Source organism: Diorhabda sublineata, chromosome 2 (genome assembly GCF_026230105.1).
Source record: "Diorhabda sublineata isolate icDioSubl1.1 chromosome 2, icDioSubl1.1, whole genome shotgun sequence".
NCBI lineage: Eukaryota > Metazoa > Arthropoda > Insecta > Coleoptera > Chrysomelidae > Diorhabda > Diorhabda sublineata.
Genome location: NC_079475.1, coordinates 4,930,845 through 4,949,511, shown reverse-complemented (window position 1 = coordinate 4,949,511; position 18,667 = coordinate 4,930,845). Strand labels below are relative to the sequence as shown.

The following is an 18,667-nucleotide window of genomic DNA, read 5'->3' as shown; positions in this document are numbered from 1 at the left end:
GTGGAATATTGGGACGTGTATAGTGAAGACAACCCTTGATATTACAGTAGTTTGTATGATATCATTAACTCAACGACTAGTTGTAATACTGCTTTGAACCAACAACAGTTGTGATTGAGTACGATTAACATTAGCGTCTCATACCTTTTGTAATAGTTCTTTTAACAGCAAATAGAATAGAATGCCGAAACAGGATGAAGATTTTTCACTGAATACAGTTTTATGTAGTTCTGCCTCTCATTGGTGTCGTTATCTGCATCAGATTGAACGTTGCTGACGGTTGTCCGCAACTGAAGAAAGAACTAGTTGTTGACGTTATGAAACTAGACCAAAGCAAGGTTAGTTCGTGTGTGGAGATAAAGTGGATGCATAGAAATCATATCATCTTTTTTTTAATTTATTTTCAAGCTCAGTAATCATTTTCGGTTGAAAAGTTGATATTTCTCTCCTTTCTCACATATAAGGGTTGTATGAAGAGTTTTCGACTAAAAAACAAGATATTTTCAGTCTATGCACCTTTTATAGCGAAGCTCTAACCTTTTTAAGTCTTTCAAATAACATTTCCGTATTTATCTCCAGCGTAGGTGTTTACGTATAAGAAAACGTCGTCTTCTCTCTTATCTAAGTGAAATTTTAAGGTTGACAAATAGGGATAAGTCACTGGGGGTCGGGTCTGGTGAAGAGAGTAGATGTTCAAACAATTAAAAAAGCAATTGGTAAGCCTTATACATGGCGAACCTTGAATTGTGAGAAGGTGCATTTTCCTGATAGAAAGCAATTCCTTTATCTTCAAATGCGAGGGCTTATTGCATTTTCCCAATCACCTCATCATGATGTGTGATAGTCTCTTGTTCTCATTCCACCAAGATAGTCGATAGAAATAATTCAATAAGTACTTCAAATAAACGGTTGTTATGGTCTTTTCAGTTGATGAAATCGATTGTTTTAGGTTCAAAATGTCGTGATTTGGGATAACTTCGATAGTGTTAGTACTTATTTTCATTCAAAACTCAGCTTTCAAAAATTGTTTTTGAAGTAGTTTTTTTCGCGCGTAATAACTCAATGATTTTGAAATTTCAACTATTATCATGTTGTTACAATCAAGTTAATAGTAACTCAACAATAATCAACAATAAAGAAGATTTTTTTATTACTGAGTGCAGATTAACGACCTCTTACAAATAAAGCAGTAATATTTCTCATTATACAGGGTGTATCACGACGAGTTATACACAGATACAGTGTATCTGTATATGGCAAAATACTCATAGTAAAATCATGAAAATTTCTACATTTGGATTTTCGGATACCATGTTTTTAACTAAAATGTTTTCAAAGAAGGCCGACTGTATATAAATACATTTTTCAAATCAACGTAAAATTTTGGTATACTATTGTCTTTGAACTTTTTTCAAGAAATGCATACTTTTTGAGTTATTAATTTTTTTTGCAAACAGACCCTTATACATTTTTTTTACGAGGATACTTTTGACGATATGAAAACGGTTTCTGTTCGGTTGCTTTAAGCAAGGTCAGACGTATTTGAATCTATGTGTATATCATTTTATACAGGGTGTGTATAAAAAGAGTTCAAAATTGCACTTCGTAAATATCAAATTTCTTTATTTTTTTTAAAGAATTACCCGGTCTTTTTTATTATAATGCATTTAGGGGTGATGAATAATGCAAATTCTTGTATACTTTCCTATACAACCGTACCGTTATCCAGATATCAAATGTTTTCTGTAAATTTTTAGAAATGTGGGTGTGGTAGATTTAAAAAAATTATTAAAATACAGGGTGTTTAATTTAAAATAATAAAGTTACAGTCGATTTCTGGTAGAACCGGGCTGGCCATCTTTGAAAATATTTGAGTTAAAATGATCGTACCCGAAAACCCAAACATAGATATCTTCATGATTTTACTATGAGTACTTTGCCATATACAGATAGTTTTAACTCGTCGTGGGACACCCTGTATAGCAGCTTGTGTGATACCATTTTTCTTACAATTCTATTTTCTTCTAGCTAGGTATTGATTAGTGTAATAAAGTTCAGTGCATTCTCTGTCCTCTGAGATATCAATTTGAGGGATTATAACTATTATTTTTCAAGATTAAAAATTTCTTACAATCTTACAGGGTGTTCCAGAATGCTGTGCCATATCAAATTCACATTTTTTTCTAATGAAGCACCCTATATTTTATTGCATTTTTGGAATCATACTGACTTTTTGTTTGGTTTATATTCACAACGGAATAAACATGATAATGATGAAAAGATTCTGAGTGGACCAGAGATATAGAAAGTTGTTTTTTTAAACTATATCTGTTTTCACTATGTAACAGAAATTTATAGAGCCGTCTACGATAGAAAATATTAAATTTCTATTGTGCACCTCCTTACGATTTTTCTTAAATTAACTGATGGGATAAAACTGGGTTATATAGTATTTAAGATATAAAATCTCATCTGTCCAACTTTTGAAGCTTTTGCTGATGTTGTACAGTATTTTTTTTTATCAAGAAGCAATGATTAATTAACACCTGAAATTGTTTTGAATCCTTTGTTTTGAAAATAATAAAAGTAGCTTGACTTAAATGGCTCTCACTTTTTTTCTGACTAATCGAATTGTCATGAATTTTTACGCATAGTCTTTTGAAAGCTGGTTCTTCATAAACGTCATATGGATTTGACAAGGGCCGCGCCATCTGTGTGTCGATCACACGATTTATTGAGTGATTTCATATTAGTTACAATATCTCTCATTTCCCATTACTGGTTCACCTCACTTCAGGATTCTTCAAAATCTTTTGTCTGATATGATTAGAAATTGGAATTTTATTTTGATTCAATGTTGATAATGTGTATTTATTCAACAACTTTATTTAGGCTATTTTCTAGTTGAGAAATACTTTGGTGAGTTTCTATTCCATCTATTTGGAGCTGATGAATTGTCCTAATTTGCAAGGCTGCATTGAGGATAACACAATTGAACCTTCTGCTCATTTGCAGTAGTTTGCCAGTACTACCAACAATACTGTTATGAAGATTTACTAGAATTTTTGGGAGTCCAAGGAAGTACGATTCTGATAAAAAAATAATAATTTTCCTTACTTTATTTGTGTGAAAATGAAAGTTGAGCATAAGTAGTTTTGAAAACTTGAAAAGTATTATAGCACTAGTTTAAGTAAGACCTGATTATTTTGTAGTACTGAAACCGATATGGCTGCCTAGAAAGTAGTGGAACTTAGAATTATACAAGTTTCTTGTTAGGTCTCTGTTGAATTCTGAAAATGGGAGAGTTTTAATACCATAATCTTTGGTTGACCTTTGGAATAGAAAGTAGATAAAGGAAGGTTCCTTCAAAATTTAGAAAATTCAGCAAATTCAATATCAATGAAAGTAGATTTCACACGATTATTATTGATTATGGATACAATCATGAAGCTTGATATCAAATTTCATAAATAATTTTGTTATATCATTTATATCACTATATGAATTCGAAATTATTAAATAAATATTTAATGGATAAATCACCGAATTCTTCTTCTAGATCGCAAGATATCATTCTGTATATTGTTTTTATTAAATTTATTTACACTAAAGCAATATCATCATCTATAGATACTGCAATAAATTATTATAATAACATGATAGGTTGTGTTCAATCACAATTAATTGATTCTAAAGAAACTGTTCTGATTATTAGTTACTAATTTCATCCCTTTTGGACAAACTAAATAGTAAATAATTGTATAATTTCGCAGCTTGAGAACAAATGTTTCAATTTTCACCCGTACTAAGATGAGAAGGGTGAAAGCATGTGGATCTGACAACAACCTTCGTTATTTTGAAACATGCAGAAGAGAAAAAAGGCACGCATTCTATTAGGCTGTCGTTTCTTCCAGTTCATTTATCCTCGGTAATAATTTTTAGACGGTTCTTCCTGGTGAGAAATAAAATATTTATTTGAAATTCTCGTACAACTTGAGAAACATTTCCTCGAGGAAATGGACCATATCCAATGAAGTATTAATAAATAATGAGAGTAATTTGGAAAATATTTTTCTTGCCTTGTTATTGCATAAGAAAATTTGGTCGTCTATCAAAGATTTGATTTCTTTGTTGTGAAGGAACTCATTGTTTAAAATTGTTTTCAGTTATTGATTTATTTGTAAACTTCAATCAATTTAAACTTATCTAAAAACTCAATTACCTATTTTTTTATTCGTCTCTCTATAAGGATTTTAGCTTTATTCTTATCTTTGGTAATCGAATGGAGTTAACTCATTTAGAACCGTGGCCTCATCTACGCACTATGATAGTTCCTTTGACGTGTGATTTCATCATGGAAAACATAAAAAATCCCAGTGGGCAAAGTTTTTACCAGAGGGTGCCGCGACATCGTTGGAACGATTTTTCGCCAAAACTGACTCAATGAGGAAAGGTCAACGAGTTCTGATGCCACATAACTTATAACTTACGAGTCACTATTTAGCTGACAAAGACATTAACAATTGAAAAACTATCAATGGTCCCTTGGGTCGCTACTTATACGGTTAGTTTATGCACACTTCCCACCCATTTCTACACATTTTTTTCTTTGTATAGAGGTATCAGGGTTATAATCAAATATCCAGGTCATTTTATAGTTTATCTAACTATCAGCTTGTTTCTGATCAGGGGTGAGAACTTTTAGCACCATCTTCACATCCATTTGAGTAATTAGTGAACACTTTTTCTTGATATTCAACTTATCAGATAATGTACACATTATGAGACATCGGTCAGATGTTATTAGAGAACGAATGTCGAATTCGCGTCAGTACGAGTGATAACGTGGATCATATCTTACTAATTCAGTCTGCTCTTCGAACCGTTTTGTCCATTCATTAATTCTTTCAAACCGATGACATACACAGAAAAAATCATATACAGGGTTATTTGATTAGTGTGATGTGCCTCTTTTGTACTTTGAGATATCAAGTTTATTGCCATCATAAGTTCTCATATTTTTAAATTATTCACAATAGTAGGATGTGTTTCAGATTGCAGAAAAGATATACTCCATAATTTATTGCATTTTTGGAATCAGCTTAATTTCCCCTTTGTAAAAATATTAAATGTGATGTGTTCAATATTCGTTGAAAATCATAAAAACTTAAACACCCTGTATAATATAAGAGAATGATGATCTGTTGCGGCCAATGCGTTCGAATGGTAGCAGAAAGTCTATAAAATGATTTATTTCCTCAATATTCGTTGAACTTGATACAAGATGGATCACAATTTGTGTAAATAATAATTATGTACCTATACTTAATAATTTAACAATTAATCGTGAGATTCCATGATTTATTATCTAAAACCTGACATTTTAACATTGCTGTTCGGTACTGTACAGGTTGTATTCTGATTACACAGGAAAATCGAGTGTATTATAAATAAACCACAAAATAATAAAAAACTATTATATTCACATATACATACACGTCTTGATTATCAAAATAAGTGCTCGAAATGACATCCAAAGAAATCTATGCATGCTTGCAATGATTTCAGTCTATTGAAATTTGGTGAACTTGGTGGCCACTGTACTGGTTCACCCAGCTTACTATCAATGAGTTAATTAGCGTGCAAATACCACATCCTTTAAAGTGTACGAAGTGGGATTTCATCCAAAAATAGAGCTAATTGGTTTAATAGAAAATAGACTTGGAATTCAAATATTTTTAGAAAAATATGGGTCTACTAAGGGATTTTCTAATAAGGACTTGACAAGTTTTTTTCAAAATAAAATGAAAACCATCTGAGATCTTTCAAAAACTTTATTATCGGGTTGAAGTACATTCAAAACATTTATGAATGGAACTCGACTTCGCTCATATAGCTACCGCGGGCATGTTCGCAGCGGTTGATTCGTTGCACCCAATTTTCCATGACTTGGCCACACGTTTCGCGCGAAACGCCTGCTATTTCGTGTTCATTGTTGATTTTGAGCTCTTCCAACGTCGTCGGCTTATTAGCATAGACCAATGACTTGACATAGCTCCAAAGGAAAAAATTTAGAAGCGTTAAATCGCACGAACGAGGCGGCCAATCGATTGGTCCACGCTCTTCAAACTTGTTCTTCAATAAATCGATTGTAACGTGTGGTGTGTGGCTTGTGGCGCCGTCCTGTTAAAGCCACATGCTGTCCAAGTCGATATATTCCAATTCGGGCCAAAAATAATCATAGCGCGATCACAATTCATAGTAACATTGCGACCACTATCGTCGACGAAAAAATTTGGCCCTATGATGCCGCCGGTATGCACCAAACAGTTATCTTGTGAGGATGAAGTAATTTTCCATTAAAAACATGTGAATTTTCACCCACCCAATATCGCATATTTTGTTTATTGACAAAACCATTGAGCCAGAAATGAGCTTCGTCACTGAAGATGATTTTGTGATGAAATTGATCATCTTGGCGCATATTTTCCAGAGCCCAATCTGAGAACGTACGTCGCTTCGAATGGTCCATCGGCTTCAATTCTTGAGTGAGCCTGATCTTGTATGGGTGTAAAGTAAGATCCTTACGCAAAATTCACCATAAAGTGGTCTTGGCGATGCCTAACTCTTGAGAATGCCGTGGATTTGACTGATTTGGTTCATTTGCTATGGATGTTTCAAAGGTAGCGATATTTTCGATACTTCTACCAACCCGTAGTCTAACTGGCACGACAATATCACACAACGAATATGTAGAAAAGTCTACTGAATAAACTGACAGTGACAGTTGTTAAATGAGAAGGTGCGTTTACAAACTAAATTCAAAATTGTCACCACCACCACTCGCAATTACACTGTCTGACGCGCGTTTCGATAACCAAGTTATTCAGTTTACCTTCAGTCTCTGAAGGTGATAACTTGTAATAATTGTTAGATCTGTTAGAGTAGAAATCATGACAAGAAAACTGGATTTTAAAATTGAGGTCATTGAATTGGAGCACTTCACTTAACTCACTTTGTTTTTTTTTACGTAATTTTATAAAATATATTGCAATATAGTGACTTGAAAACGTGGTTTAATTTTGAGGACAATACATGGATTAAATGAGAGACGCAACAATTCATCATTCGATGTTAATTAATTGTCCTATTGTATCAATATAGTTTCTACATTATACTTACGTAATATTTAATAGAAACGACTTGGTTATAAGAAACGAGAAAACCTACCCGGTTCGGTAGCCGGATTCCCAACCTCGAGCTTTTTGTTTCAATTATCAGAAAATATTCATATTCCTTTTTTCTTGTCTCCAATTTAAACTTACATAATTAGATTTATCAAATTCATAGTATAATATATTGAAAAAAAAATTAAACTTTAACGATTAGAAGGGAAAGTAATTTTTTCATCTTATAGAAACATTCCAAATTTTGTACTACTACAATCCAATTGAAAATATGGAATTCCATCTGATGGAATACTAAACTTTCATAAATTGTGAGATTGTATATAACAAAAAACAATTTTTTAGGTTAGGTTAGGTTGGCTCCTTCTAGATATCGTTTCAAAGTGTCTTTTAAGCAATTTATTTTGAAATTATTCCTCATTCATCTGATATTTTTGTTTTAATACTTTTTTTTGTCCAATTACAAAAGTAGATTTACTCCGCCCTTTATCATTTTCGCAATGAGTGGTTGCATATTTTGAATTGTCATCTTCAACTTAACCTACCTACTAAACAGTTGCAGCGGTATACAGGGTATTTTTAAATTCATGCAACAAAATGCAGGAGGTGAGAAATTAAGATAGGTTTTTCCTATAACAAAATTTCCTAACCCATTTCCTAGATATTACCCTTAAAAGGTGGTAATTAGAATTGAGTTTTTTCAAAAAATTGCAGTGCATTCCCCAAGGGGTATTTTTTCAATATTATCCAACATGATAGGGGGGTGAAATTAGTAACCCTTACTTTCAAGTATTTATTGTGAATCGTATTACGTTTTACATATTCATTGTTATCCACTCAATTTATTATGAATTATTGTGTTTACTGTTTCTCTGCAGCTATTGGTTTTGGGAAAAAATTTAACAATAAGAAATATTTTTAGATAAAACAAAAATCTCAAGTTATAATTCTATTTCATAAAAAATCTTAAAAAAGTTTTGATATGAAATGAAGAGAGAGTTGCTAATTTTACACTCGTATATGTAACAGGAATATTGAAAAATTACTCATGATTAGTCCTTTGTGAGAATACGAAAATTACATAATTCAAAGTTTCAAAACTGAATTTTAGTCACCACCTTTTCAGGGTGATATCTAGGAAAAGAGGGGATAAAGTAATTTTGTTATAAGAATGACCCATCTCAATTTTAGAATTTTTAAGTTTCCCCTGAATTTTTTCGCATGAATTTAGAAACATACTGTATATTCGTATGTGTAATATACCTCATACATCTTGTGATGATTAGAATTATTGTGATTAGAAGCAACAAATCGTGATTAATTTTGATTTGTTTCAGACGAATTAATAGAGAATACTAAAAATGAAAATATTATTGTCAAAAAATTGGAGCTATCATCTCAAAAATCTATTAGAGAATTTGCTGAAGACATTAACAAAACAGAAGCCAAATTGGATGTTCTTATCCATAATGCGGGTACAGCAGAAAGTTCTTTCAAGAAGAGTGTAGATGGTATTGAACTAACGATGGCAACTAATCATTTTGGTCCCTTCTTATTGACCCATCTATTGATAGGTGAGTTAAATCTTTCCAATCATTTCCGAATTCATTCGAATGGAAAAAGGTTAATAAATAATCAACAATAACGAAAGTTTAATTGTCATATTTAATATAATGAATAATTGTGACAAGAAAAAACTGTCTCCGAATAATTTGTATGAAAATTATAATGTTAAATGTTTATAACGAGACTTCTTCAATATAAGCTCAGATATTGTGTGTAATTATTGTTTTACACCCCGGCAAAAAGTACATTTTAGTAACATCCACTATATTAACCTCACTCTGTCAGCTTATTTTCTCTACAATAAAAAAATTATTATAAAAAATAGGGTGATTGACCGATAGAAAATGTTCAGGGGCTACTTTTGGGAGGTTTAGCGTGAAATGCTAATCATAAACATTATATAACATTGTATAACTATCTAACAAGTCTAACATTTGCAAAAACACCGCTCGTCCCAGGTCATTGTTCTCTTTTATTTTCCATGAGAATCTAAATATAACATAGATATAACATAAAAATATTTATTTTTCTCCTCGGAGAATAGATGAAGGTAACGTGAAATCTTTTCGTACAAAATAACTCAACTACATTGTATTATTGTTGAAGGAAAACATCATATTTTTAGAGCTTGAAATACCTCAATAATCAGAATTTCAATTATTACAAATATTTTTCCTTTTTCCCAGGATATAAATGTCCTGGCCTAATTGTTACCTATATTAGTATAGAGCAAAAATCGTGGACAAAATTTCATATTTTGAGTTAAGACAAAACGGGTAGTTCTATTTAAAAAAATAAAGAAATTTGGTATTTATGAAGTTAAAGTCTGAACACTTTTTATACACACCCTGTATAAAATGGGAAAAATTTCAAATATATTCAAATACATTAAGCCTTGCTGAAAGCAACCAAATAGAAACCATTTTCATACCTTTAAGGGTGTCCTTGTAAAAAAAATAATTTATAAAGGTCTGCAACGTTCAAATTTTTTACAAAAAAATCAACAAATCAAAAAGTATGCATTTTTAGAAAAAAGTTTTCAGACAAAAGTATACTAAAATTTCACATATATTTCAAAAATGTATTGATATATAGGATGTTCTATTTAAAATAACAAAGTTACAGTCGAGTTCCGGTAGAACCGGAAATCAGTCATCTTTGAAAATATTTTGGTTAAAAAGATCGAGTCCGAAAACCAAAACGTAGAAATTTTCATGATTTTACCATGAGTATTTTGCCAAATACAGATAGTTTAAACTCGTCGTGGGACATCCTGTATTTCAAAATAAATTATAACTAGTCAAGGTTCTTAATTTTGTCAAATACTGACTGACCAATCATCAAATCTCTATGGCTCTTCTAGTAGATTTAGAAACTAGTGTTTAGATTATAAATCACGTAAAAACTAGAATATTTTACAATTGCAGTACAGTAGATGTAATAGGCCGGTACGACTATAGTTATAGGGAAATCAATGAGTACGAGAGAGACATATATGAAATTTTATCTACTCAGTCCAGTTTTATAGATCCACCAATTGCATAAATAACTTGGTAATCTCATATGATATACAAAAATAAAATAAATGATTAAATGTTAATGGTTGATGAAAAGTCAAGGTTGAAACAGAAAATACAAAAATAATAAGGAAAATATACATTATATTTATTGAAAAACATGTTTAGCAGATTACTCCTGTCAAAACTAAATTTGAAATTATTAAAAGACCTTATGTTTATCGCAAACAGTTTGCCATATGTATAGCATAAGCTATAACTATATTCAAACGTCAGAACCCAATTCTCAATAATGCGCTGATGGATATCAGCTCTGCAGTACTCACATCCGATCAAGCTTACGTGGCCCTTTCGAAACTTACGAATCTGGGCAGCTTAGATGTAATTACTGTCTACTTTGAAACTTGTAACACCAAAGCCTCCGAAAAAAATCCATAAAGACAAGGAGTGGGCTTTGAGAAAAATTGTAGCTGAAGCTCAAGAACTAGTACCGGAAAAGAAAAAGAAGAAGACTACATACAAAAATGAGGAAAGCTCATAAGACAGGGAGTTAGCTTTAAGAAAAACTGTAGCTGAAGCTCAAGAAGTAGTACTGGAAAAAAAAGAGGAAGACAAAAATGAGGAAAGCTCATAAGACAGGGAGTGAGCTTTGAGAAAAACTGTAGCTGAAGCTCAAGAAGTAGTACTGGAAAAGAAAAAGAGAAAGACTACATACAAAAATGAGAAAAGTTCAAAAGACAAGGAGTGAGTTTTGAGAAAAACTGTAGCTGAAGCTCAAGAAGTAGTACTGGAAAAGAAAAAGAGAAAGACTACATACAAAAATGAGAAAATCTCATAAGACAAGGAGTGAGTTTTGAGAAAAGCTGTAGCTGAAGCTCAAGAAGTAATACCGGAGAAGGAAAAGAGGAATAATACATTCAAAAATGAGGAAAACTCATAAGACAGGGAGTGAACTTTAAGAAAAACTGTAGCTGAAGCTCAAGAAGTTGTACCGAAGAAGAAAAAGAGGAAGACTAACTACAAAAATGAGGAGAGCCCGTAAGACAGAAAGTGGGCTTTAAGAAAATTCGTTGTTGGTATCTAAGAAGTGCAGGGTACTGGACAGGAAAAAAAATGAGGTCGCTCTACAAAAAAAATGAGATGCCATCAAAAACAAAACTTGTAAATAAAACCAAGTTTCGCAACTCGGTGCTTCTTCCATGAAAAGTTGTGAGATCCATCTTGTAAGTAGCAAGTCGGTTGATTTATTCAGCCCCTACTTAGGGACCTTCTGTCGTAAGTTATTACGTAATTAGCTAATCTAACAATATCTCATAGTGACCACATTAATATTCAAAGTCTTTGAATAAAACACAGCTACATCTCGAAAATACCGGTCTATTTCAAAAATTATAACGCACAAGATCATGAAGATTTCTCAACAATATTTTAGTGAATTTTGTTAATTCAATTGTTGAGATTCTTCAACATTTGTAAAATAGTTGTGTTTTTTGGTTTTTGTTTTTTTTTGAAGTTTCAAAAGCAAAACTACTTGAATTTGTTGGTCGAAAATCACTTAACCTGATTTTTATTAACTTGTATATAATTTTTTTCAATACTCACCTTTTTCTTTTATATTCTTAAATCTTGGGATTTTCTTTGACTTTTAAAATATTTTTTTCAGACTTATGCAATTAAGATCTTCTTTTTAGTATTAGAATTTTTAGCATCTCTTTAGCAAATAGAATTTTTGGATTATTTTCAGTAGTTACAATTTTTAGATTTTTTTAAGCAGCTAGAGTTTTTATATTCTCTTTAGTAGATAGAATTTTTATGTTGAAGGTTGAGGAAAGTTGAAAACACAGTACCAGCAAAAACAAAAAAATCAACTTGCGCCAAATGTCCTTTAAGTAGTGACTGGATAAATCAACCGACTTGGTGTTAGATGAATCCCACAACTTTTTGCTGTTTTCTTGGCCCTTAATTATTGTCAACGCATAATATATAACTGTTTTGTACATTCAGTTACATTAGAAATTGTTCAATTGTGATTATTTATCAATTCACTAAAATTTTTCAGATCTTCTCAAACGTTCATCTCCATCAAGAATAGTTGTTGTAGCTTCTGAACTATACAGGCTAGCTTCACTCAATCTCAACAATCTGAACCCAAGTAGTTCATGGTGTCCACCTTACTATTACTACGTTTCTAAGTATGCCAACATATGTTTTACCTTGGAATTGGCCAGGCGGTTAGAAGGAACTGGAATAACAGTGAATTGTCTACACCCAGGAATGATAGATTCTGGTATTTGGAGAAATGTACCCATTCCATTCAGTTGTTGCTTACAATTGATTATTAAAGGTTAGGATTTTCATATTATAGTTTACTAGCTGACCCGGCAAACGTTGTTCTGCCATATAAATTATATTATGAAATTTATTGAATGTAAAAGAAATATTTATCAAAATTTAATTGTATAATTGTCTTCAAATAAATTAAAGAGTTTGCTTATTATTTGACTTGCCTTTCACAATAATAACACTGGTATATTTATTAAACACGTACACGCTTCGTTTCGATTTAAAACTAAATTTAAATTTAAACATAATACGTGTTTATTTACATGAGTTTTTCAATTAACTGAGAGTTGAAACTGTCTTTATCAGTTATTAATAAATTGTGAATAAATAATTATTGCACTGAAAAATTCGTTCATAGCGACTTATGTCCATATGAATTATGAATCTGCCAAAGTTTTGGGAAAAAAACGTCTATTGTTTTAAACAACATATATTTCCAAAATGATCAATGCACCAATAAAAAAACTGTTTTAAATAACCATAGCCTAATTTATGCATATCTCAGATTTTGGAAAAACAAATTCTATAACAATTCAACGCCATCAACAACTAACTAATCTTACCTAACCTATAACTTTCAACTTCACTTATAACGACCTAACCTATAAAATTTATTGTCATTTATATTAGAACCAGTAAATATTCAGAGAAATTTACGATGAGAGTGAAAGTCATGACAAAAAAATCTTGCTAAAAAAATTGAGGTTTATAATTAACAAATAAAAAATAGGAGTTGACGCTAGAGGTTTGAAAATTCAGGGTTTTATGTACTTTTTAATGCTGTATCATAAATATAGGACCAAAAAATTTAGGCGTGGACTACCCCTAACATTTAGGAAGATGAAAAATAGATGTTGTTCGATTTTCAGATCAAATCATGAGAATCGGACAAGTCGTTTCGAGGGAGTTCAATCACAAACACCGCGACACAAGAATTTTATATATTAGATAAAGTCAATGTGAAGTCACAAAAAATGTTATCAAATATTCTTTTATGGGTTCTTAAATTCAATACATTTCCTTCTGTTCACTTTGTGACAATCTTACGAAGTTTGTTTAACAATATTAGAAGAAATAAAACAAATCATTATATCAATGGGTCAAAAAAATTATTTTCAAGTTCAAAAGTAGAAAAATGATATTCTTGACAACATGTTTGTTCATAAATTTGAAGTTAGTGATTTGGATAATGTGTTTGTGATTTTTAAAGACACATAATCTTAATCAGCGATTTCAATTATCTATACTAATATGATAATGATGTCATCGCGATTCTTTTTTTTAATTGTTTTTTTCAATCACTATGTGTATGAAATTTATCATCCTGTGCCTGTTATTAACAAAAGGGTTTGAGGAAAACGATGAAACCCTGCATATCCACTACGTCGTGTGATGACCATTATTCAAAGTTCTTTTTTTTTGTAGGATTTTTCAAGACGCCAAAGCAAGGTTGTCAAACATCTGTATTTTTGGCTTGTTCTGAAGAAGTGAAACACGTGACTGGAAGATATTTCAGGGATTGTTCTGAAAAACAATTGAGTTCGGGAGCCAAAGATGTAGCGAAAGCGAAAAAATTATGGGAATTATCTGAGAAGTTTGTTAATTTAACAGACACTGATCCAAAAATTTAATTCAAATAAATATAATTATAGAATTTGAAAACAAATGTATAAGTTTAAATAAGAATAATTATAATAATGCAACAAAATATTGTGGATAATTTTGGTAACAATAAAAGACATTAAATATTTATGTAAACGATTCACTGCAGAAGAATGAAGAAAATATTGAAAATATAAACTCCAATTCTTGTGCAAAGAATCATGAATATATTCTTCGATTAAAAACATGTATAAAATACTCAATTCAGATTGAGCTAAATAAACGTTTCAATGTACAAAATATTGTCTCATTTTTTATTTTTTTCCAATATCAATTTTTTCCCCTGTCAGGATTCCGATAGTTAACCTCAAGGATTCTAGCTGGAGACTCTTTTTCGGTAAGTGGTATTCAGCATCAGTTGAATTAGTAGAATTGGTACTCAAATGATGTGAACAATTGATTCCAAATTGAACGCACACAGCTTTTGACTGAACGGAAACGATCCCCAAACATAAATATTCAAAATGGTTGCAGTCCTAAATTTTGCTCTAAATAGTAGAGATAGCTTCGTTGCAGCTATTGCCGAGTTCCATTTTCTGAAATTCACTTGAGGTAGTTGTCTCTGCTAGAAGTTATAGAAATAGAAATTGTTCGAAATCGAATGTCTTGCATCATAGGTTTGTACAGTTTCTTTTTAAAATAAGTTAAGATAGCGGGATTGCGGATATCGCAAAAGCAACATCTATCAATTTATCTTTATAACTAGTTCTAGTATCATATTCATTAAAATAATTTGCTTGTTGTTGCGAAAGTCCTTTGTGTATATGGTAGAAAATGGTGTTCTACATTTTGATGTTCAGGTTCTATATCATCCCTTATTGAAGTTATTTAGAGATTAATAGCTAAGAATTTAAATTCAGGGTCTGATAGCTGGACAAATCTATCAGCCAAAATTATTATCACTGATCTTTTTTGTCACATAGGATGACATGAATTGAAGTTCAATTATCTTGAGGAGCAAGTTGGTTTTGCATACCATTCTCTCCAATTTCATTATTTTGTTCGATTTTTATCGTAAATTCAAGTTTTCCATGATGAGAATTCAATTTTCGATTTATGTTTTAAATTTGTTTTCTTTGTATAGCAGTAATATAATATATACTGAAACTTTTACTTTTATATACTGAGAAAATAATAAGATATTTATGTTAAGTTTGCTTTGGAAATTTTCTTCTATTAGAATTGTGCTATAACAATTTATTTATGTTTTTCGCTTCTAGGGGGATATTTTGTTTTAATTGTTGTAGTTAGTTCTACAGTTTTAATAAATTCGTTCCAAAGTTTGTGTGAGTATTCTTTTATTTTGTATCATCTAGTACTAGTACACAGATGTGTACTAGTCTCTAGAGGTCGTCCTCGGATTCAGCGAACAGTACAGCATCATCCGCGTAGCAAAGTATTTTAAGTTGTTTGTTACCCATCTGGTACCCTTTGCTTTGTCGTACTTTTTTTATAACTTCGTCCATTATTATATTGAATAAAAGAGGGCTTAATGAGTCCCTTGTCTCATGGCGCTATTTATAGGTACAGCATTTGTCAACATGTTATCAATTCTTGCTTGGACTTGGTTATAGAAATAAATGTCCTCGATGTTCTGAACTATATTTATCGGGATGTCTCTATTATATTGTATGTGTATAACATCATCAATTTGAATGAGGTCAAACGCTTTCTAAAGCTCTATGAAACACAGATATGCTGGTTTGTTATACTCTATGGATTTCTCAACTACTTGTCTCAATACAGCGTCCACGCATTACCTTCCGGATCTAAAGCCTTGTTGTTCTTCCGAGAAAGATGTAATAATGTTAATTTTGTTTGTTATTACTTTTTTGACTAGTTTCAAAGTTGTGTCTAATAAGTTTATGCCCCTATAGTTATTTGGGCACTTCTGATCTCCTTTTTTAAACATTGGAATCATTGTACTGATTATCCATCTGTCAGGTATCTTGCAGTGCATTATAATTTTTTGGGTCAAATTGGTAAGTGCTGTTGTTAAACTGTCTCCTCTGTATCTTAGTATCTCGTTTGGTAAACCGTCTTGCCCGGGTGACTCCCTATTTTTCAGAGCTTCAAGGTCTTTTTGGCATTCCATTTTTCTTTGCATTTACCTTTCATTTGTTTTGTAAACCATGGTGTTCTCTTATTTCCCTTTTTGTTGAGTGTTATGACGCGTGTTCCTAAGGCTTCTTGTGCAGAAGATTGTATATTATTCATTATTTTATTCCAGCTTTCATTTACATCTTCCGTTTCGTTCAGGGGTTTCTGATGTAGCTTTGGTGTAATTCTGTCTTGGTATAGTTTTTTTGTGGAATCTTCCTATAGTGATTCTATATTGATTCTTTGTCTGATTATTTTTTATAATTCACGTCTTGGTGTTATTTTCATGCGGATTTTCCCTAGTACCAGCTTATGTTCACGACCCACGTCTGCAGAATTTAGAGTCCTAGCGTCCAATATCTGAGTAAGGTGTATCTTTCTATTTGTCACTATGTAAACTATCATTGAGCTGTGTCCTCTATAGTTTTCGAATGTATATTTATATTGGGTTTTGTGGTCAAAGAAGCTATTATTTATGCTTAGTTCCTTAAGAGAGTACAGGTTGGTCATCAGTTTTTCATTAGCATTAGTATGATCTTCGTTGAATTTTTGTTTGACTCCGGGAACTACTTCTTTTCCGATGCGCTCATTTTCCGATCTCCCATCCAAAAAAAATTTTCTCTTTCAACACGCTTGCAATCGTCGGGACTATATATTGAGAGAACGTTGAGTTTTTCTTATCGGTGGTAACACATACTATTCTTTCAGAGACATATTGGCTACTTTCTATGTGTTCCTCAAATTTCTTATGCAGAAGTATCCCTACATCTTTTTCTTACAATTTCCTCTCTATGAAGGCTTCAAATATATTTTTTCTGTTCTTGAACAAAACACAATGTACTGGTAGTTGATGATTCAATATCCCTCATTCTGTTTATTTGAAATTCAATTATTTTCTTATAATTTGAGAAATTCTGAATATTTTTTTACTCGAGCTTCAGCCTGCTTTATCACTAATTATTTGTTTTTTTTTCATGACATATATTACTCGTGTTGATATTCTGAACGACACACGGTTTATTTTTCAAACAACAGAGATATAGTATGAAAAACAAATCAAAAAATTCCTCTACTTGTAAAAATTCTTCATCGTTTCAAAAACTGCTATGAATTTCATCGGTCCATCTGCTCATATTTGCTTTGTCTACATACTGTTTGTTTCAACTAAAAAGTATACCATATTGAAATAAAAAAAATAACACATGCTGTTCTGAATAATCCATATTCATTGTTCCACTTTAAACGTATAAAATCACATTTAAAAATTTCAGTCCGACTGGTGTGCAAATTGTTCCCTTATCAGAAATACGAGACTGTGACTCAACAAATTACTGATCCATTGAAAAATTCACTTTCTGTCTTTCGTAAATTGTCTGTATGATAGACGTTTACCCTCAGGGAATCTAAAGGGTTGATAGCTGTTCGTGGAATCATTTCTCGATAATATTAACTACGGAAATGTTGGAAGCATCTGGAGTGAAAATATTAAAATGAGACCATTATGCAAAAAACAGAGCAAATTTCAGGATTCGTTAAACTCCGGTGGAAGGTTTCATTAAAAAAAGCGTTTCTAGAAAATTATACAGATAGATGTATCCAAAATACCAATAAAGAAGTTCTCACGACTTTTTTCAACGTAATATGTTCATTAATAAATATTTTTGAGTATTATGGACATAACATGGATTTACGATTTACAGACTTAATAATTTTTCAGATATCAGAGAAGAAGGAAGTTAAATGTGATGTATGGATAGTTCATTTTTTGGAAATTTGATCTTGCATTAAAATGCTTTCTTGCTGCAAAAGTAAAGTATTTTCACAATGTTATTTATGTTTATCTGATTCTATGTTTATGAGTTGATTGGTGACCATATCATTTCCATTTCCAGAATTTTACCCTCTCGGTTTATCATTATTATCCATTTTATATTGGGATGGAAATGACTGGACATATTATATGAACTGGACCAAAAGAATGAAGCTACTCAATATCAACCGGGGCACACTGGATTAGAGAGAAGTTAAGAAGTTAAATAGCAGACAGATTCTCTCAAGTAGGGTGAATAAATTCATTGTTTGTCTTAAACTCTTCTGTATAATCGGCTATAGGAAAACAAAAGAAATACTAGGGAATATGGATAATAGAGACCAAGGATATTTTTATTATCCCATCACCAAAGAAGATATATCAAGAATGTATCAATTTAAGTAAAAATACTTCATGAATTTTAACAGGAGTCTTGACATGACTACCTCAATGGACACCTGAAGACTCTAAGTTTAGTGGAA

General features: G+C 31.5%; 1 protein-coding gene across 2 annotated transcripts in view; it reads left to right on the top strand.

Annotated features, from left to right (window-relative positions):
• The window catches only part of LOC130452749 (retinol dehydrogenase 12), a 30,294-nt gene extending 15,777 nt beyond the window's left edge, over positions 1 to 14,517 (top strand). The window contains exons 3-5 of one of the 2 annotated variants that reach the window (XM_056792167.1): positions 8,525 to 8,761; positions 12,330 to 12,614; positions 14,039 to 14,517. In XM_056792167.1, coding sequence (XP_056648145.1) covers positions 8,525 to 8,761; positions 12,330 to 12,614; positions 14,039 to 14,244 — 728 coding nt within the window. In that variant the 3' untranslated portion in view covers positions 14,245 to 14,517. The remainder of the gene's footprint in view (positions 1 to 8,524; positions 8,762 to 12,329; positions 12,615 to 14,038) is intronic. The other variant, XM_056792168.1, reaches the window with a different exon arrangement.
• Positions 14,518 to 18,667: the final 4,150 nt, after the last annotated feature.